The sequence below is a fragment of the Ranitomeya variabilis genome, chromosome 2 (assembly GCF_051348905.1).
Source record: "Ranitomeya variabilis isolate aRanVar5 chromosome 2, aRanVar5.hap1, whole genome shotgun sequence".
Classification (NCBI taxonomy): domain Eukaryota; kingdom Metazoa; phylum Chordata; class Amphibia; order Anura; family Dendrobatidae; genus Ranitomeya; species Ranitomeya variabilis.
The window spans coordinates 721,134,651-721,156,476 of record NC_135233.1 but is presented as its reverse complement, the minus strand read 5'-3'; the positions used below and the strand labels follow the sequence as shown (position 1 = coordinate 721,156,476).

Here is a 21,826-nt window from a genome sequence, read left to right as displayed (position 1 = left end):
ATGCTTTATTGCAATTAGTGCAATTTCGCTCGTGATCAAGTGTTCCAATTGTATATGGTAGAGCAGTGTGAGGTTCTGCCGGAGGAGGCGACTGTAAGGCCGGGATCACACATACGCGAGATACGGCCGAGTCTTGCAGGTGAAAACCCAGCTCTGGCGCCGGCACTCCGGAGCGGAGCGTGCAGCTCCATGTATTGCTGTGTGGCTGCACGCTCCGCTGGAGCTGGGTTTTAACCTGCGAGACTCGGCCGTATCACACAGCCTAAAGAAGAAATGCTGGGCTGCAGAAAAATGCTGTGTGTAAAGGAGGAGCGTGAGGCGACCTCCTGCACCCATCATGCACACAAATGCGTGTTTCGCAAGTTGCTTCCTCAGGGAGTACGGAGTCAGGTGTGGTAGAGGGATGCCGAGTGCTGAGAAGAAGGCTTCTCCTCGGGGGACGTCTCAATGGGGATTTATAAACAGAGTTATTATTTTAAGACAAGTCTTTATGATTTTGTGCACAGTTTTCTGCGTCAGACAACTCCGTTCGCTACATTGGACCGGGCTCAGTTCGGCATTATGGACATGGCGTTCTGCAATTCAGATGTACGGTCCCAGAGAGTTGCACATGTTGCATCAGTCAGGACAGTGCCACTTCAAGAGACAACAGGTACAACTAGTAACAAAATCCCAATCCCACACTGCCTGACAGGAATGACCACGTGATCCATAACTGGCTCCAGCGGCATCATTCACCGCTGGCAGTCCACACCATACAGTATGGGAGTATCCCTGGTCATGTGATCCCCTGACGATCATTCAGGGATCACTTGATCTGGCCTGAGGCTGAAAGTTGTGGCAGGCTAGAAGTGCAGATGACCTACACGCGCAGAGCCGCCGTTTCCGGGAGCCACGGTTGCATTCAGCAGCGCATGGTGTGTGAGAAATAATTACAGAGTGACTAGTGCTGCCACTACGCCCAGGCTGCACACAGCAACCCCTGGCTCTCTCTAGAAAGCCCCGCCCTGTGTGACAACAGCCAATCAGATGCTAAAAGCTGCAGAATGGGATCCAATCCTAGCGTATTACTCCTGACTAGCCAATCGGAAAGCTCCTGTACGTTTGTGGCCACAGCAGACAGCCAATGGCACTGCGGTCACTGTGACGCTCTCGCTCTGCCGTCTGAAGTCTCCGCTGCTCAGTCATGGCGGTTCCGTGTTCCGTCGCCTCGTCCTCCGGGCCGGTACCGGGAATGTCTATGTTTCGGTGGCTGGAGGTGTTGGAGAAGGAGTTTGATAAGGCGTTCGTGGACGTGGACCTCTTGCTGGGCGAGATAGACCCGGACCAGGCCGACATCACGTATGAGGGCCGCCAGAAGATGACCAGCCTGAGCTCGTGCTTCGCACAGCTGTGCCATAAAGCGCAGACCGTGAGCCAGATCAACCACAAGCTGGAGGTGAGGAGGGGACGAGCAGCCGCCGTTGCTAAGGACAACACATTGCTTTGGCTGTGCCGTGTACCTGCACACAGTGGGTGACATAGTATTGTGCATGTGGAGCCTACAGGGAGACGCCTGCACCACACACCACTAACGGCTGTGTGGATATCTGTGTGAGCCCACAGTGGTGAGGAATCATATAGTGTCTGCTGGGGCACTAGGGGGTCCTGCAGCTCCCCAGCCCCCGCTGTATTAATTCTCCTCTGGTTTATTGACAGATCGTTGTCTCTGCTACATGGCAGGAAATACAGGGTGAGGCGGAGGAGCTGGCAGGGCATGGTCACACCCCAAAGCACTGCCGGACACATATGTACTGAACCACAAAACACCATTTCTTGCTGCTGGGGCATCGCAGGGCTCATAGTGGGGTCTGTTATGTATTAGAGGCAGGCCACACAGACCCCTAGATGGTATGGGGGTGTAGAGCGCTCTGCCAGGTCTGTGCCCAGAACAGTTGGTGCAGATCGCTTTGCAGTGATTTGTGCCCACTGCATGGGAGCCCTGATAACCCGATGGCATTCCCGTTTCCCTGATGTCATCATTGCGGTGTGACATCTCCCCAGGCCAACAAATCAGAAGTTCCATGGGAGGGGGTCCTCAGGTCTTCCAACCAGTGGGCACAGATTAGTGAGGCCAATGGTCCGAATCCTGCAAATTGACCATTCACACCAACTGTGGTGCCCACCTTGTAGTGTCACTGTGATCTGTAACTGATCCTATGGTTTCCTAGAGGATCATCCCCAGGACTGGTCCAGGATCCAGCTCAGACCACACAGCACGTGATGTTTTTTAGTAAGGTCATTGATAAGGCATCAGCACACAACTCGGGCATAACATAACCGTAGCTAGTAGTGTGACAAAATCATACAGATGATATGTGGTGGCTCCAGCAGTCAGACCACCCAGCGATCAGAAGGTGAAGACCTGTCCTATACAAATAGCAAGTAGCTGACAGCACAACAGACATGTAGATGCAAGTCCTAGTTCCACTGGACCACATGGAAAATGTACATACCAAAATAGCAATGAAGGACAGCATCCAATCCAGGTGAAATATACAAAACGATTCCTTTATTTGCCAAAATGCAACGTTTCAACCACTTGAAATAGACCCTTGTGGTTGACACGTTGCATTTTGGTAAATAAAGGAATCGTTTTGTATATTTCACCTGGATTGGATGCTGTCCTTCATTGCTATTTTGGTGAAGACCTGTCCTGTCTGCCATTGACCCTGGTAAGAACACCCCTGTACTAGGCTGGCAGCCGGTACACAGCAAATGATCTGCTGTCCATATCCTGAAGACTGGGAAGGATCCTATATAAAACCGCTTCCGTCCAACGTGTCACTACCACACTGGAGCTGAAGGACACGGCACAGAGCGGCTTTCCCTGTACAGAACCTGGCTACAGCACACATTTCACAGAAGCCTTTTAGTTTAAAGGGAAACTGCTGCTATGACATATGTGGCCCTTAAAGGGACTCTATCACCTGAATTTGGAGGGAACAATTTTCAGCCATAGAGGCGGGGTTTTCGGGTGTTTGATTGACCCTTTCTTTACCCGATGGCTGCATGCTGGCTGCAATATTGGATTGAAGTTCATTCTCTGTCCTCCATAGTACACGCCTGCGTAAGGCAAGATTGCCTTGTGCAGGTGTGTACTACGGAGGACACAGCATGAACTTCAATCCAATATTGCAGCCAGCGGGTAAGGAAAGGGTGAATCAAACACCCGAAAACCCCGCCTCTATGGCTGAAAATTGTTCCCTCCAAATTCAGGTGACAGAGTCCCTTTAAGTATGACTTGATTCTAGAGATAGATTTGTGAGTACTCTTACACTTGGTAAACATGCTCCCCCTCCCCCAAAAAGGAAAGGGCACTTACTGGTTATGTAAAGTGACAAGGGGTATAACATGATTGTCAGCCAGTCACCAGCTCTGAAAAATGTTTTTTAGGAGTTCTAATGTCAGTGGCTTTTTCAGAGTTGCTGAGTAAGCTTGGATACTCCACGTGCAAATTGTCTATTCAGACTTGAACTCTAGCGCCACCCATTGTAAGCAGCTATTTTAAAAGTCAGCATCGACCCTTTAACAAGCCTTGCTATATGACTTAGGATAAAAGCCAAACTAGAATCTCAATTTGCAGATGCATGTTTCTGGGTGTTGCCCCTCGTCAGTGCAAAGCATGAGATGTGATTTGGCTGTATGAGTGGCCTCTGACTGGGGTCTAAGGCTACTTTCACACATCCGTCTGTACGGGGCCGTCGCAAACCGTCGGCCCGACGTACCGACGGACGTTGTGCTAAATGTAGCACAACGTGGGCAGCGGATGCAGTTTTAAAACGCATCCGCTGCCCATTGTGAGTTATGGGGAGGAGGGGGCGGTGTTTTGGCTGCACATGCGTGGTGGAAAATGGCGAACCCGTCGCACAAAAAAAGTTACATTGAACTTTTTTTGTGCGTTGCGGCCGCCAAAACACAACGCATCTGTTGCAAGACGGATGCGACGTGTGGCCATACGTCGCAATGCGTCGCTAATGCAAGTCTATGGAGAGAAAACGCATCCTGCGGGCAACTTTGCAGGATGCGTTTTTTTTTCTCCAAAACGACGCATTATGACGTAGGCCATAAGACGGAAGTGTGAAAGTAGCCTAAGTGGTAACATTTCTCCTTGTGAAGAGGGACATGCTAGGGTATGGAGGCTTATAAGGCTGCGCAATGAGATACTTACAGGAATTGTCCGATTCAAATCGATAAGTCTGCAGTCACTCTGTGTGACTGCAGACTTCTAAGCCCCCGCAGCGCACAGTGCGTGTTGGAATTTGCTGGTTTCTGAGTGGGGACTGGACACTGTGTGTGTGTGTGTGTGTGTGTGTGTGTGTGTGTGTTATATATACTCCAGGCCAGGGCCCATCTAGTGGCATAGCCTCGCTCCATACACTTGTATTGAGCGAGGTCGCACCCCACCTAGTGACGTGGCCTTCCAGTGGACATGCCCGAATAGAGGATGCAGCGTTGCTCAATACGAGTGTATGGAAGTGAGGCCTTGCCCACTGCACGGGAGTGAGTATGCATAACTCATACATGCCCTTCAGTCTCTGCTCAGAAACCAGCGATCCCTGCAGCACACAGTGCGTGCTCTAGGGGGGATTCATAAGTCTGCAGTCACACGGAGTGACTGCAGACTTATCAGTTTGGAATGGACATCCCCTTTAAGACCCGGCCATAGGCCTCTCATACAGTCAAATGAGATCTCGTGCTTTGTACTGAGGAGGGGCAACACCCTGAAACATGTGTCTGCACATTGAGAATATGGTTTGCCCTTTTTTTTATGTCATATGACTAGGCTTCATAAAGGGTTGATACTGACTTTTAGGATTGCTACTTCCAATAGGTGGCTCTAGAGTTCAAGTCCTCCGCCTCTCCAAAGAGACAGTGTGCATATTTAATTTCCCAGAGAAGCATGCATGGATTATAAGCCTCCTTATCCTGGCATCTAAGACATGTCACTCTCCAGAAGGGCAGGAGCAGATGAGTGCATTTTCAGTCCGAGTGTGATCTGAAAAAACATCAGGTCACACCAGCACCAATGCTATGCAGCTATGTACATTCAGTCAGAGGAAAATATCGCTGCATGTCTGAGTTTGATCCAATGTTTGGATCACACTTGGACATGAAAGTCAGTCCATGGGAAACCGCAGACTGCACTCTAATGACATTTGAGTGCAGTCCAATTTCCACTGACTGACAGAATGGAGAAGGTGGAATAACTTTTTCCCTCCTTCTTCTTATCTGATCAGAGTGTGAATAGCATAATGAACCCGATTTTCTTGGATGACAGAATACACGGTTGTCTGCACCTAACTGCCTCTGTTAGGCCATCACACCGGTCTGTCATAGTGAAACGGCTCCCCCCACTGATCTGGTTGAGGGTCACATGTGATTTTGATGATATGAACAAATTGCTGCCTGGTTTCGGTGTGCTTTGAGTCCTGTGTTGGCAGTCGCCTGTTTTTACGACTGTTATGTCTCGGCCGGCTTATCGTCGCCTATATACAGTCACCACATTCGCAATAATCAAGGCTCGACCTTGTGATTTTGGTGTTATTGAGCACAGTGCTTTTCCTCGCTATAAATGCTTGATTGTCCAGAAGCGTGACTTCTCCCATCAGTTATACACATAAAAGGACATTGAAATTGGAATTGAGCAGTATTAATCCAGTCTTCAAAACTCACTACTCCATGTTTCTGGCTCACTTCATTATTTCTTTTGATGAGCCATTAGTGTAATTTATCGCTGATACTTCTTGCTTTATAGCTGGCAGCAAAAATGTAATTGTCGTTTTGGGGAAACACGCTTTTAAAATGCTACTGCAATCTGTATGAGGAACATCTGGGTTCAGTGTTTGCTGGTAAGTGATGGCACCTAAATACTGCAGGGCGGATTATGGATACCCAGGTCTCTTCATATAGACACAGTACACTTCACTTGTACCTAGCAGCAAAGATCTCCAGGGCACATAACATGGATCTTTTTTTTAGACTGCTGTGGAGGATTTTAGTCATAGAATAATATACCGTAGATATGCTCAGTTTAGATATCTTGTTGTGGTCACAACTTTACAGAAAAAAATGTGACAAATCTTTATGCTAATTTTATTCCATTTTATAAGACCAGTCTGGAAAGTGCTAATAGTTTCCTCCTCATTTCAGATTGTGGGTGTTTTTGCTCACACTATTACAAAAAAAAAAAAAAAAGTTATTTTGTGGAAAGAGAATAATGTGCACATACACAGTGGGTGGGAATTGACTACCGGTACATGTGTGTGTAATATATATCCTTTCAAAAGTTTAGGGTCACTTAGAAATTTACTCATTTTTGAAAGAAGAGCAGTTTTTTTCCAATGAAGCTAACATTAAATGATTCAGTAATACACTCTATACATTGTTAATGTGGTAAATGACTATTCTAGCTGCAAAAGTCTGGTTTGTATTGCAATATCTTCCTATATAGGTGTATAGAGGCCCATTTCCAACAACCATCACTCCAGTGTTCTTATGGTACTTTGTGTTTGCTAACTGTGTCAGAAGGATAATGTATGGTTAGAATACCCTTGAAAACCCTTGTGCAAGCATGTTAGCACAGCTGAAAACAGTTTGGCTGATTAGAGAACCTATAAACCTGACCTTCCTTTGAGCTAGTTGAGAATCTGGAGCATTACATTTGTTGGTTCCATTAAACTCTCAAAATGGCCAGAAAAAAAGAACTTTCATGTTAAACTCGACAGTCTATTCGTGTTCTTAGAAATAAAAGCTATTCCATGCGAGAAATTGCCAAGAAACTGAAGATTTCCTACAACGGTGTGTACTACTCCCTTCAGGGGAGAGCACAAACAGGCTCTAACCAGAGTAGAAAAAGAAGTGGGAGGCCCTGCTGCACAACTGAGCAACAAGACAAGTACATTAGAGTCTGAAGTTTGAGAAATCGACACCTCACAGGTCCTCAACTGGCAGCTTCATTACATAGTACACGCAAAACGCCAGTGTCAATGTCTACAGTGAAGAGGCGACTCCGGGATGGTGGCCTTCAGAGCACAGTGGCAAAGAAAAAGCCATATCTGAGACTGGCTAATAAAAGGAAAAGATTAATATGGGCAAAAGAACACAGATATTGGACAGAGGAAGATTGGAAAAGTGTTATGGACAGACGAATCCAAGTTTGAGGTGTTTGGATCACAGAGAAGAACATTTGTGAGATGAAGAACAACTGAAAAGATGCTGGAAGAGTGTCTGACACCATCTGTCAAGCATGGTGGAGGTAATGTGATGGTCTGGAGTTGCATTGGTGCTGGTAAAGTGGGAGATTTGTACAAGGTAAAACGGATATTGAATAAGGAAGGCTATCTCTCCATTTTGCAATGCCATACCCTGTGGACAGCACTTGATTGGAGCCAATTTCATCCTACAACAGGACAATAACCCAAAGCACACCTCCAAATTATGCAAGAACTATTTAGGGAAGAAGCAGGCAGCTGGTATTCTATCTGTAATGGAGTGGCCAGTGCAGTCACCAGATCTGAACCCCATTGAGCTGTTGTGGGAGCAGCTTGACTGTACGGTTCGCAAAAAGTGACCATCAAGCCAAACCAACTTGTGGTAGGGGCTCCTGGAAGCATGGGGTGAAATTTCTCCAGATTACCTCAGCAAATTAACTGCTAGAATGCCAAAGGTCTGCAATGCTGTAATTGATGCAAAGGGAGCATTCTTTGACGAAAGCAAAGTGTGAAGGAGAAAATTATTATTTCAAATTAAAAATCTTTTTTTCGAACCTTGTCAATGTCTGGACTAGATTTTCAATTCATAAAAGTATGAGTTTTCATGGAAAGCACAAAATTGTCTGGGTGACCCCAACATTTTGAATGGTCAAATAGCCCTTACACAGCCTGGAGGTGTGTTTGGGGTCATTGTCCTGATGAAAAATAAATGATGGCCCAATTAAACGCAAACCGGATGGAATAGCATGCCGCTGCAAGATGCTGTGGTAGCCATGCTGGGTCAGTATGCCTTCAATTTTGAATAAATCCCCAACAGTGTCGCCAGCAAAGCACCCCCACACCATCACACCTCCTCCATGCTTCACGGTGGAAACCAGGCATGTAGAGTCCATCCGTTCACCTTTTCTGCGTCGCACAAAGACACGGTGGTTGGAACCAAAGATCTCAAATTTGGACTCGTCAAACCAAAGCACAGATTTCCACTGGTCTAATGTCCATTCCTTGTGTTCTTTAGCCCAAACAAGTCTCTTCTGCTTGTTCCCTGTCCTTAGCAGTGGTTTCCTAGCAGCTATTTTACCATGAAGACCTGCTGCACAAAGTCTCCTCTTAACAGTTGTTGTAGAGATGTGTCTGCTGCTAGAACTCTGTGTGGCATTGACCTGGTCTCTAATCTGAGCTGCTGTTAACCTGCGATTTCTGAGGCTGGTGACTCGGATAAACTTAGGCTACTTTCACACTAGCGTTAACTGCATTCCGTCACAATGCGTCGTTTTGCCGAAAAAACGCATCCTGCAAAAGTGTTTGCAGGATGCGTTTTTTCACCATTGATTAACATTAAGCGACGCATTGTGACGGATTGCCACACGTCGCACCCGTCGTGCGACGGATGCGTCGTGCAGTGGCGGACCGTCGGGAGCAAAAAACGTTGCTTGCAACGTTTTTTGCTCCGTTGTAAACGTCTCCGCCCCCACCTCCCCGCACCTCACAATGGGGCAGCGGATGTGCTGGAAAAATGCATCCGCTGCCCCCGTTGTGCGGCGGAGACAACGCTAGCGTCGGGAACCTCGGCCCGACGCACCGCGATGCGAATGCGAATTCGCGGCAGAATGTGCCCGTCGCTGATTGGTCGAGGCAACCTTTATGACATCATCGTCGCCATGCTGTGCCCGTCGCTAGATTGTGGCCCGATTCTAACGCATCGGGTATTCTAGAATATGCATGTCCCTGTAGTATATGGACAATGATGATTCCGACTGTGCCCGTCGCTGATTGGTCGAGGCAACCTTTTTGACATCATCGTCGCCATGGCAACCATTATGACATCTACGTCGATACTGTGCCCGTCGCTGATTGAATCAGAGACGTGGGATTTCCATTATGACATCATCGTCGCCATGCTATGCCCGTCGCTGATTGGTCGAGGCCCAGGTGGCCTCGACCAATCAGAGAATGAATAAACGGGACAGACGGAAAAACCCTTAGACAATTATATATATATATATATATGTGTGGGTATATACACACACACACACACACACACACACACACACACACACACACACACACACACACACACACACACACACACACACACACGTGGCTGTCGGACATGAACACTTAGAAACTTGTAAGAAGTCATGCTTCCTGGGTCTCCTGTGGATTTTTACTTCCTGCTCCAGCCATCACATCCATGACAATAGGAAATATTGTACTTTATGAATACAAAAAAGTCTTGAAGTCTGTTACTGCCTTGTCATGCCCGTTGAATTACATAAACTAAACTCTGGCTGCTTATTGCCACAATACTCATGATCTGTAGAGTACTATTACTGTGTTAATTATTGTATATAAGAATGAAAACTTTGATTTTTCAAATTTATAAAAAAAAAATCATGTTACTTATAAATACCCTAAAATAATAATTCATTAAAATTGCTATCTGCTGTGCCTAGAAAGAGCCCTCATGTAGCTATGTCAAAGGAAAAAATGGGGAAAACCATGTCTGATCCTGATTGGTATAAGCTTTACAAATTTCTGATTTGCTATAGAGACCTGTCAGAAATTTTGCATTCTTTGGCCTGGTGTTTGGGGGCGTGCAGAAGAGCGCAAGTGAGACCCCGAGTTCAAGTTTGGTGGTTTGAACTTGATGACTAGTCTGATGGAGTAAGATATACCCGATTCTTTCAGCTGCTGTGTCACTGACTGGCGCACATTTGTCGTCATTTCTGCCATCTTTGGGACCTCTCAGCCACATTCTTCAAAAGGTTGGCGTAGCTGACCCGGACGGCAAAGTTCACAATGTCTGCACAACTACAAGATACACACAAATTTTGCGATATTTCACCATTTTTTTGCCAGAAAACTCAAAACCTGCTTCTTGAGTCTGCCCAATAGACTCTGGCATGGCAAGTTTCCTGAACGGGAGTCTACACTTTAATGTGGTATTCCTATCTCTGGAAGGCCAGATTCACACAGCAACATTTCGTGGTTTGAGTATGGACATAAGGTTTTTTCAGTGCAGAACATTGTGTAAAGGGGTTAAAACAATCACTGTACCCTATAATAACTTTCCTTAACACTGCTTTCAGCTTTTGTTGCAAGCACTTGTTTTTCCCACCTGAAAGTAAGAAGTGACTTTAATCCTACATGAAACAATATTTGTGACAGTAGTGTTGCAGTTGTTTTTATTGTGCACCATGTTGCGGAGAGCTGGGGCTCTGCACCACAGTGAATAGAAGTGTTCTTATTAATAATGCATGGACATTTTTTTTCTTCTCTGAAATGTGATTCTTGTGGTCGGTCGTTCCCTTTACAAGCAGCAGTTCTGCTGGGCAGGTTTTTCTTGATGGTTAATGTTTTACATGGCTGTTTGAACGCACCTAGCAGATAATCATTCCTTGATCCTGTTCCTGGAGAAACAATGGTTTTACAGTCAGATATAGTACATGCTGGCATTTTTTTCAAGTTATTGTTCTTCCAACTTAGGCTATGTTCATTTTTGTGGTGGAGTCCGCAGCGTGTCGTCCGCAACTGCATTGCAAAATGCATGATAGTGCTGCGTTTTTTATCCGCATCAACTTACGCAGGATGGATAAAAAAAGCAACGTTCGCATTTTTTATGCGCATGCGTTTGATAGGAAAAATTGTTTCAATAAGAATTTCCTTGAAACAAGCCACGCCAAATGGGCGTGGCTCATGAGATTTCTCCATATAAACCCTTGTACTGATGAAATCCTCACATTTTGCTCCTGTATCCTGTGTCAAGATGGATCTTTGCATGGAGAGTTTCTATCGGAATCTGGATTTGGATGTCAACTTGTTTCTTTGCATTTGCTTGTGAGCAAGAATGGAAAAGAGAAAAACAGAGAAGACGGTGTCGGCACTTTTGGCAGCACCCGATTCTTGAACTCCCAACAGCCGTGGAGCCTACCACTCCTTATTCAGTGAGCTCCGTGAAAACCCACAGAAATATTTTAAGTACACTAGGATGTGTAAAGACAGCTTTATGGAATTGCTGGACCGTGTACAAGGAGCCATCAGGAGGCAGGACACCCAGCTCCGTAGAGCAATTCCTGCTGAGGAACGTCTGCTGGTGACACTAAGGTACGTAATATTTAAACATTAACACCTGTCATAATTATTATTGTTCTGCAATGTACTTTAATATTTTTCCCTTTTTTCTCTGACGCCCATGACGGCACCACGGAGAGAGGGGATCCGCCCACCAAGGACAGGAAACCTACAGATAAAAAGGCGGTACCTCTCTCCTGCATCAGTTGGTTTCCTGTCCTTGATGGGAGACCTACAGACTCACCTCAGAAGAAAGACATCGTCGTGGGATTCCGGGGCCAATCGGCTCGATTCAGGCAGCGGGGGTCCCCCTGCCTCGGCTGGTGTGTTGACCCGAAGCACCACCACTGGGGCTAGTGGGCCTCTAGGGTGCGCGGAGAGAGGTGGTTGGATCACGGCCACCTCTCTAGGTAAGACTCAGCAGCAGCAGCATCCAAGGGGGGTCCCTCTGTGGATAGCAGCCGACATTTTGCTCCTCTAGCGTCAGTCTGTGGGCTGTAGTTCCCGGGGTTTCGGGAATCCAGCAACATGCGGTGATGCGCAGCGCCATCTTGGTTCCATCTGTGCATGCGCGAGATCGGACGAGGGACTCTGCGCACGCGCTGCCGGCTGAGGTACCGCGCACCGCGATTCTCGCTTCTGCGCACGCGCAGGCTCTTAGCAAACTGCACAGGCGCGGGATTTTGTGCGCGATCTTGCGTGGCAACTGCGCATGCGCGGGCAGAAAAAATGGCGCCATCCACCGATATTTAAACAAAGGCACACCTGGGTGCAAACACTTCCAATGGAGACTGGCTAGCGCTCACCAGCCACGAGCGACGCAGAGCAGGCATCTTCCCTGTCCAGGGCATCTCCACCGCCACAGCAGCAGCAGCAGAAGCGACGACCCCAGAAAGGACACCAGGATACTACCGGCAAAGGGCGCTCTGGATCGCTGCACAACAAGGAGTCCAGTATAACGTCCGGCTCAAGGGATAAACCGATAACAGACATGGATCGTCCCCAACCGGTATTTATGGGTCCATAAGGTGGTAAGTGATCTCCGTGAAAGCTAGTGATAGTGAGGGCCTATCTTTGTGTTTTCTTACTATAGGGGAAGAAAAGCACAGGCAAATCTAAGCATAAGATATGTGCCCTGTGTAGAGAGGATCTTCCATCTTCGTGGGAAAAGAGACTTTGCAGTGTTTGTATTCAACAGACAGTGTCAGAAGGCCTTCCCGGGTTCGCAGCGGACCTTAAAAACCTGATCAGGGTCCAGGTAGAAGAGACCTTTAGATCTCTTAAAGGGGGAAAAAAGCGAAGGAAGACCAAGCGCAGATCTCCGTCTCCTGAGTCCGGTGATTCGGGGGAAAATATGGATTCGGACAATTCTAATTCTTCCTCCTCCTCGTCTTCATCATCATCATCTTCATCTTCCTCGGGAGGTCATAGTTGCTTTCCTTTAGAGGAAACGGACAGTCTTGTTAAAGCTGTTAGGAGCACTATGGGGCTGACAGACCCTCACCCTAAGGCCGGAGACACACTGGTGCGAGATACGGCCGAGTCTCGCTGGTTAAAAGCAAGCTGTGGCACCTGCACTCCGGAGCGGAGCGTGCGGCTCCATGTATTGCTATGCAGCTGCACGCTCCGCTCCGGAGTGCAGGTGCCACAGCTTGCTTTTAACCAGCGAGACTCGGCCGTATCTCGCACCAGTGTGTCTCCGGCCTAAAAGATCAGTTCAGGACATAATGTTCGGGGATCTTTCCCCTTAATGAGAAAATCCAGGCTTTAATTAAGAAAGAGTGGAAAAAACCTATAAGAAAGACACTACTTACGCCAAAAAGGAAATATCCATTTGATGACCAATCTTGTTCCTTCTGGGATAAGGCGCCTAAGCTAGATGTTGCCATCGCTAAGGCATCCAAAAAATATGCCCTTCCATTTGAGGACATGGGGGTCTTAAAAGACCCGATGGACAAGAATGCAGATGCCTTCCTCAAAGGTTCATGGGAGGCAGCTGGTGGAGGCCTTAAACCAGCAGTCGCTGCCGCATGTACGTCCCGCTCCCTAATGATATGGTTAGACCAATTAGAAAACCAGCTCAAAAGCAGGTCATCTCGTGATTCAATCTTAAATACTTTACCAGTTATGCGTGGAGCTGCTGCCTTCTTAGTCTGATTGAATCGGCAGAAGCATCTGCTATCTGCTAGGTCAGCGTTTTTTTCTAATGCCGCAAGACGAGCCCTTTGGCTAAAATGTTGGCCGGGAGATCTCCAGACAAAGTCTAAATTGTGTACCATACCCTGTGAAGGAGAATTCCTATTCGGGCCCACTCTAGATGATATCTTAGAGAAAGCGGGTGATAAAAAGAAATCATTTCCCTCCCTCGGTTTCCCTTCATACAGGAGGCCCTTTCTGAGAAAGAGGTTCTTTCGAAGGAAGCCAGGGAAAAACCAAGATAGGTGGGAAGACAAGCGAAACAAAAACAAGGGTTTCATATTCAATAAGAACCCTAACGACAACAAAAAACCTGCCCAATGAATGCTTGCCCCAGGTGGGGGGAAGACTGTCCCTCTTCCTCTCAGCCTGGGAGAAAATTACCAGCAGTCCTTGGGTTTTGAATATAATAAAATCAGGACTAAAGCTGAAATTTCAAAACCTCGTCCCTCTTTCATGACGACATCGCTAAGGTCTTCGGAGGAAGAACAACTAGCATTAGAAAAAGAAGTCATGGGACTAGTGAGCAAAGGTGTTCTCATGGAAGATCCCCTACAAGAAAAAGGGCAAGGATATTACTCCCCTCTGTTCCTGAGGAAGAGACCGGACGGATCTTTCAGGACTATCATAAATCTGAAAAGTCTGAACAAATTCCTGGAAGTCCAGTCATTCAAAATGGAAACAATAAAAACCTCGATAAAAATGTTGTTTCCACTGTGTTAAATGGCAGTCCTGGATCTGGAGGATGCCTACTATCACGTCCCTATCCACAAAGATCACCAAAAATTCCTCAGGATAGCAGTCTACATCAGGGGGGTGATATACCATTTTCAATTCTTAACCCTCCCCTTCGGGCTGGCTATAGCCCCACGGGTCTTCACAAAAATAGTTGCAGAGGTATTGGCTCACCTGAGGGAGCAAGATACCCTGATAGTGCCATACCTCGACTACTTTTTGGTAATCGCCTCCTCTCCACAACACTGCGAAAAACAGCTACAGACGATCATGCATTCATTGGAAAAACTGGGCTGGTTAGTGAACTTAACCCCTTCATGACCTTGTGATTTTCCGTTTTTCCGTGTTCGTTTTTCACTCCCCTCATCCCAGAGCCATAACTTTTTTATTTTTCCGTCAATTTGGCCATGTGAGGGCTTATTTTTTGCGGGACGAGTTGTACTTTTGAACGACATCATTGGTTTTACCATGTCGTGTACTAGAAAACGGGAAAAAAATTCCAAGTGCGGTGAAATTGCAAAAAAAGTGCAATCCCACACTCGTTTTTTGTTTGGATTTTTTGCTAGGTTCACTAAATGCTAAAACTGAGCTGCCATTATGATTCTTCAGGTCAGTACGAGTTCATAGACACCTAACATGACTAGGTTATTTTTTATCTAAGTGGTGAAAAAAAATTCCAAACTTTGCTTAAAAAAAAAAATAAAAATAAATAATTGCGCCATTTTCCGATACTCGTAGCGTCTCCATTTTTCATGATCTGGGGTCGGTTGAGGGCTTATTTTTTGCGTGCCGAGCTGGCGTTTTTAATGATACCATTTCGGTGCAGATACGTTCTTTTGATCGCCCGTTATTGCATTTTAATGCAATGTCGCGGCGACCAAAAAAACGTAATTCTGGCGTTTCTAATTTTTTTCTTGCTAAGCTGTTTAGCGATCAGGTTAATGCGTTTTTTTTTTTATTGATAGATCGGGCGATTCTGAACGCGGCGATACCAAATATGTGTAGGTTTGATTATTTTTTTAATTGATTTATTTTGAATGGGGCGAAAGGGTTTAAGATTTAAAAGATTTAAACTTTTATATATTTTTTTTTTTTTTACTTTTGCCATGCTTCAGTAGCCTCCATGGGAGGCTAGAAGCTGGCACAACACGATCGGCTCTGCTACATAGCAGCGATCTGATGTTCGCTGCTATGTATCAGAAATGCAGGTGTGCTGTGAGCGCCGACCACAGGGTGGCGCTCACAGCTGCCGGGGATCAGTAACCATAGAGGTCTCAAGGACCTCTATGGTTACTATTCAGAAGCATCGCCGTCCTCCGATCATGTGACGGGGTCGGCGATGCTCTCATTAAATGCCGCTGTCTGCGTTTGACAGCGGCATTTAACTAGTTAATAGCGGCGGGTGAATCACGATTTCACCCGCCGCTCTTGCGGGCACATGTCAGCTGTTCAAAACAGCTGACATGTCCCGGCTTTGATGCGGGCTCACCGCGGAGCCCTGCATCAAAGAGGGGGATCTGACCTCGGACGTACTATCCCGTCCGAGGTCAGAAAGGGGTTAAAAAAATCCAGGTTGTTACCGTGCCAAATCCAGGAGTACCTGGGGCTTACTCTGGACTCTATAAAACAAGAATGCCGTCTTCCAGGGGAAAAAATTCAAAACATCATAAGACTAGTATCCAGAAGGCGAGACACCCCCTCCATAACCCTCCGCCAAGCGATGTCCCTCTTGGGATCCATGACGGCCTGCCTCCCTGCAGTCCAATGGGCTCAACTACATTCAAGAGACCTTCAATGGCAAATCTTGTTAGAAGAAGTCTCTCTAAAAGGGAATTTAGAAAGTCGGCTCAATTTATCTTCAAACACGATTCAGTCACTAGATTGGTGGACATCGCAAGACAATCTTTCTCAAGGAGTCCCGTGGGTAACTCCAGTCTCACAAATAGTAACAGATGCGAGTCCCAGCGGGTGGGGGGCACACCTGAACGACCTGTTAGCTCAGGGGGCTTGGCCACCATAACTAAAAAAAAAAGTGTCCTCCAATATGGAGGAACTACTAGCAGTGAAGTTTGCACTATTGGAGTTCCTGGATCCCCTTCGGTCCCACCACGTCAGAATTATGTGACACAACAAAGTGGTGATAGCGTATCTAAATCACCAGGGGGGTACCCGTTCTCGGAGTCTGATGGAGATAACCAAATCAATCTTCCATATAGCCGAGAGCAACCTTCAATCCCTATCGGGCCTTAATATAAAGGGGGTGGACAACTACAGAGCAGATTACCTGAGTCGTTCTCGCTTGAAACGGGGGAATGGGAGCTAAATCAATCAGTGTTCACTCAGATCTCAGTAAAGTGGGGCTTACCAAACATAGACCTTTTCGCAAACCATCTGAACAAAAAAGTGGACACCTTTTGCTCAATAACGCCATTGGGGAGCCCTGTCTCACTAGATGCGTTCCTGATTCCCTGGTACCATCAACTAGCATATGCCTTTCCCCCTATTGCTCTGATTCTGGCAGTGCTGAGGAAGATTTGGGAGGACGGGGCTCACATAATCTTAATAGCCCCGTTCTGGCCGAAGAGGCCTATGTTTTCCTGGATGATGAGGATGTCCATCTCCGATCCATGGGTACTACCGGACCTCCCCAACCTCCTCTCCCAGGGCCCAGTTCATCATCCACAGGTGACAAGTTTACACTTGAGAGCCTGGCATTTGAAAGGTAGTTACTAGAAAACAGAGGGTTTTCTCCGTGGCTGGTATCTACACTGCTACAAAGCAGAAAACCCGTTACAACCAAACAATATGGGAAAGTATGGAAGAAATTCCTTTCAGCCTCAGGTGCCAAAATAGAGGAGGGCGTCCCTCTTAAAGCCATACTTGAGTTCCTGCAGAATGGATTAGAGATTGGTCTGGCCACAAGCACCCTGAAAGTCCATGTAGCAGCTTTAGGAGCTTTATTCAACTATGATTTGGCAGGAAATCGATGGATTTCTAGATTCATCAAAGCAGCCGGTAGATCAAGGCCTCTCCCTGTGAAAATTACCCCTCAGTGGGATTTAATTTTGGTCCTTAAAGCATTGTCTAAACCTTCCTTTGAACCCTTAGCGGATGCTCCAATTAAAATCTTATCCCTTTAAAACTTCCTTGCTTGTCGCTCTCACTTCTGCACGTAGGGTCAGTGACATTCAGGCCCTATCCGCTAACCCCCTTTCACGCAATTCCTCGGTGACAGGGTCGTCCTGATCCGGCATATCTCCCAAAAGTAGCATCCCGTTTCCATAGGACGCAAGAAATATCTCTTCCCTCCTTTTGTCCTAATCCTAAAAACAAAGAGGAAGAGTCATTACATACATTGGATGTGAGGAGATGCCTGATGCATTACATAGAAGCCACTAGGGAGAGTAGGGAGGATGCCTCTCTTTTTGGAAGCTTTCAGGGTCCCCGGAAGGGGAAGAAAACATCTAAAGGCACCCTGGCAAGATAGATCACAGAGGCCATCAGCCTGTCATACTCATCGAGTGGCGAACCCGTCCCGGGAAATATCAAGGCACACTCAACGAGAGCAGTAGCAACCTCTTGGGCGGAGAAGGCCGGAGCCTCAATTGATCAGATATGTAGAGCTGCTACCTGGTCTTCACCATCCTCATTCTATAGGCACTATAGATTGGACCTTATCTCCTCTTCGGACCTTACCTTTGGTAAAAGGGTTCTGGAAGCGGTGGTCCCTCCCTAATGTACAAATCTCTGCAATTCTCTCCGTGGTGCCGTCATGGGAGTCAGAGAAAAATATAGTTCTTACCGATAACGGTATTTCTCTGAGCCCATGACGGCACCCGTACATTCCCTCCCTTCACTTTTTGGGTGTGCACATTAAAATAGTGCCTTATGCTAATAGTATAAATAGTCACGCGGTATCTCAGTTAAGTCTTTAAGTAATGTTAAAAGCAAGTCTCTATTCATAGTCTCCCATCGTTCTTTAGTAAACAACTGATGCGGGAGAGCGGTACCGCCTTTTTATCTGTAGGTTTCCTGTCCTTGGTGGGCGGATCCCCTCTCTCCGTGGTGCCGTCATGGGTTCAGAGAAATACCGTTATCGGTAAGAACTATATTTTTTGTTTTGCTTAAATACTGCCCTAAATACTATTGTTCTAAAGGCCATGTTCTTTCGCTTTTTTTTTTTTTTTCTCTGTTTTGCAAAACCCTAAGTCATACATATTATTGTTCTGATTTATATTTTTCTTTCTCTTTTTGGCAGATTCCTGGCTACCAGAGAGAGCCTATCATAGCTCCATTTTCAGTTCCGGAAAGGAATTTCCACACTCTCTGGGATTATCGCAGACACCTGCCGGGCTTTGTGGGATGTTCTACTTGCGGAATTTATCCCCCTACCCACCACGGAAATCTGGCAGCAAACTGCAGACCAATATTTTGAAGTTTGTAATTTCCCCAACTGTTTGGGAGCAGTGGATGGAAAACATATCAAGATTACCAAACCGGCTGGAACTGGATCCGAGTACTTTAATTCTAAAAAATATATTTCCATAGTGCTCATGGCGATTGCAGCTGCGGACTGTAGGTTTGTTGCCGTGGACATTGGATCTTATGGCCGTGGTAATGACTCCCAGACATTTAAAAACTCAAACATGGGCCAACGGTTGTATGGGAATCATTTTAATCTCCCCCTCTTCCCGACACTCAAGGCCCGCCAATGCTATTTGTTGTGGTTGGGGATAAGGCCTTTCAGATGTGTGGAAACCTCCTGACACCATACTCCAGTCGGGACTTGAACCACACAAAAGGGATTTTTAATTACAGACTGACCAGGGCACGAAGAACTGTTGAGTGTGCCTTTGGAATCCTTGTCTCAAAATTGCGCATTTTAGGGACAGCCATTAATCTCAAAATTGAGACAGTCGATGAGGTGGTCAAGGCGTGTGTGGTTCTGCACAACTATATTATGGCTAAACAGCGACCCAACATTGAACTTGATGAACTTGTTTCTAACCCATTGCCAGATTACCATCATCACCCTTTCAGGACAACAGTTGAAATTGCCCAAATGAGGGATACATTTGCGTCCTACTTTGTTTCTGAGAGTGGACGTTTGTCCTGGCAAGATGACATGAGTTAGTGTTCTTGTAATGTTGTGCAGTGTTATGTACCTGTAATTATTTACATTTACTTTAATGTTTGCTGACAATAAAACACCTCTAGTTAAACACCTGTTTCAAGTGTCCTCTATATTAGAATAATATTTTTTTAAGTTTAATAAGGTGATCACCGGTTCACAACTACAGTTTTTTTTTATATATTCCACTCGCTGTATCATGCAGGTTGAACGAGACAGGGATTGGATTATAACCAAATTGGGTTATGTAACCCATGCTTTACACTACACCTCTTCTCTCAGAGGTCAGTGCTATGGTAGGTGACTTTGGATTAGCTCCATCGTCTCTTCAGTCTGCATTTCTATATATCTATATATTACTGCAGACTGAAGAGATGATGGAGCTAATCCACCTCATATCTTTAGTCACCTGCCCGTGTGTCAGAACTAGTGCTCTCAAGATACAGAAACCACTGCATCCTGAGTGCACTAGTGCTGACACCTGGACAGGTGAGCATTGTTGACCCCTGACCTTTTTTGCTGTATTAATATATATTTTTGGAGGATTTTCAGTCCTCTTTGTGTTTTTGCCACCTCATAGCTCCATTCCACACACAAGAAGCAAAGCTCATGTGTAAAGCAAATAAAAAAGAGGAGCAGTAGATTGTGTGTCATGAAGCTATGAGGTGGCAAAAACACAGTGTGTGTACACGGCGACATGTGTGGTGACGGCGCACGGTGTGTGCTGCGGGCGACGAAAAGAGACAAAGATCAAGCAGTGATTGGGGGAAAACAACCCAAATTTATTTAAAAAAAATTTAACTTTTACGAACCGATGAGGGGGAAATGCTATGGACCTGGGGGTGTGGAGCTGGGAGGATTGGCTAATTACACTGCAGGTCCATTTACGAAGTGTTATAAATAAGAAAAAACCCATGGGGCATGAAATCTGTATTAATCCTACATGCTTGTAAATAGGACCTGTAAATAGGCTGCAGAAAAAATAAATAGCACAGAATACTCATTGGGGGAAATTGGCCTAACACATATTTTAACAACCCCAACCATTGAAAATCCTTACAAAAGATCATTAATTTTTTTTTTTTCCTTTTGTGAAGGCCCAGCTTGTAGACTTGAAATCTGAGCTGACCGAGACTCAGGCAGAGAAGGTCGTTTTGGAGAAAGAGGTTCATGATCAGCTTCTACAGCTCCATGCGGTCCAACTGCAGTTACATGCCAAGACGGGCCAGAATGTGGACTCTGGCGCCATCAAAGCCAAACTGGTAAGTCCTATTGCTATATTGTCATTCCGACTTATGTTGTTTGCTTCTGCGTGGATTTGGCAAAATAGCGACTGCTGGCTGACATTTTTCTAAACCATAAAGGACCAGCAAGAAGTTAAAGGGAACCTGTCACCCCGTTTTTTCGGTATGAGATAAAAATACCGTTAAATAGGGCCTGAGCTGTGCATTACAATAGTGTATTTTGTGGACCCCGATTCCCCACCTATGCTGCCGAAATACGTTACCGAAGTAGTCGTTTTCGCCTGTCAATCAGGCTGGTCAGGTCAAAAGGGTGTGGTGTCCTCCCCCAGATCTTGCGTAGTGTTCCGTTGGTGGCGTAGTGGTGTGCGCATGCCCAAGGTCCCGAATCCTCTGCCAGGGGTGTGAAAACAACAGCGATGTCCGTTATTCCATTGGTGGTCGGTGGGCGCGGCCATCTTGCTTTGGCCGCAGAATCGGCGCTCTGCTGGCCGTGGCTTCAGGAAAATGGCCGCGGGCATCCGCGCGTGCGCAGATGGCTATCGCGGCGGCCATTTTCGTGAAGCCGAGATGCGAATTCTGCTTCACGAAAATGGCCGCCGCGATAGCCATCTGCGCACGCGCGGATGCCCGCGGCCATTTTCCTGAAGCCGCGGCCAGCAGAGCGCCGATTCTGCGGCCAAAGCAAGATGGCCGCGCCCACCGACCACCAATGGAATAACGGACATCGCTGTTGTTTTCACACACCTGGCAGAGGATTCGGGACCTTGGGCATGCGCACACCACTACGCCACCAACGGAACACTACGCAAGATCTGGGGGAGGACACCACACCCTTTTGACCTGACCAGCCTGATTGACAGGCGAAAACGACTACTTCGGTAACGTATTTCGGCAGCATAGGTGGGGAATCGGGGTTCACAAAATACACTATTGTAATGCACAGCTCAGGCCCTATTTAACGGTATTTTTATCTCATACCGAAAAAATGGGGTGACAGGTTCCCTTTAAAAAAAAAAAAACAACTATACCTCTCACTTCTCCAGCTCCTCACAGTCACCTTTGCGGACATCATAACAGCTGGAAATTTCGGCTTGGCGTAAGAATATGGATCTGAGGATGTGATTGGGACCAAATGGATGATGTGTGGGGCAGGAGAGGTGAGCGGTATGGTGAATATAAGCATTTTATTTATTTTT

General features: G+C 46.4%; 1 protein-coding gene across 4 annotated transcripts in view; it reads left to right on the top strand.

The window, feature by feature from the left end:
* The first annotated feature begins 930 nt into the window (after positions 1-930).
* Positions 931-21,826, top strand: part of GOPC (golgi associated PDZ and coiled-coil motif containing) — a 40,743-nt gene continuing 19,847 nt past the window's right edge. For 2 of the 4 annotated variants that reach the window (XM_077289528.1, XM_077289527.1), the window contains exons 1-2: positions 1,100-1,438; positions 20,484-20,648. In XM_077289528.1, coding sequence (XP_077145643.1) covers positions 1,187-1,438; positions 20,484-20,648 — 417 coding nt within the window. In that variant the 5' untranslated portion in view covers positions 1,100-1,186. Of the gene's footprint in view, positions 1,439-20,483; positions 20,649-21,826 lie in introns of all 4 variants that reach the window. The other 2 variants (XM_077289530.1, XM_077289529.1) reach the window with 2 other exon arrangements.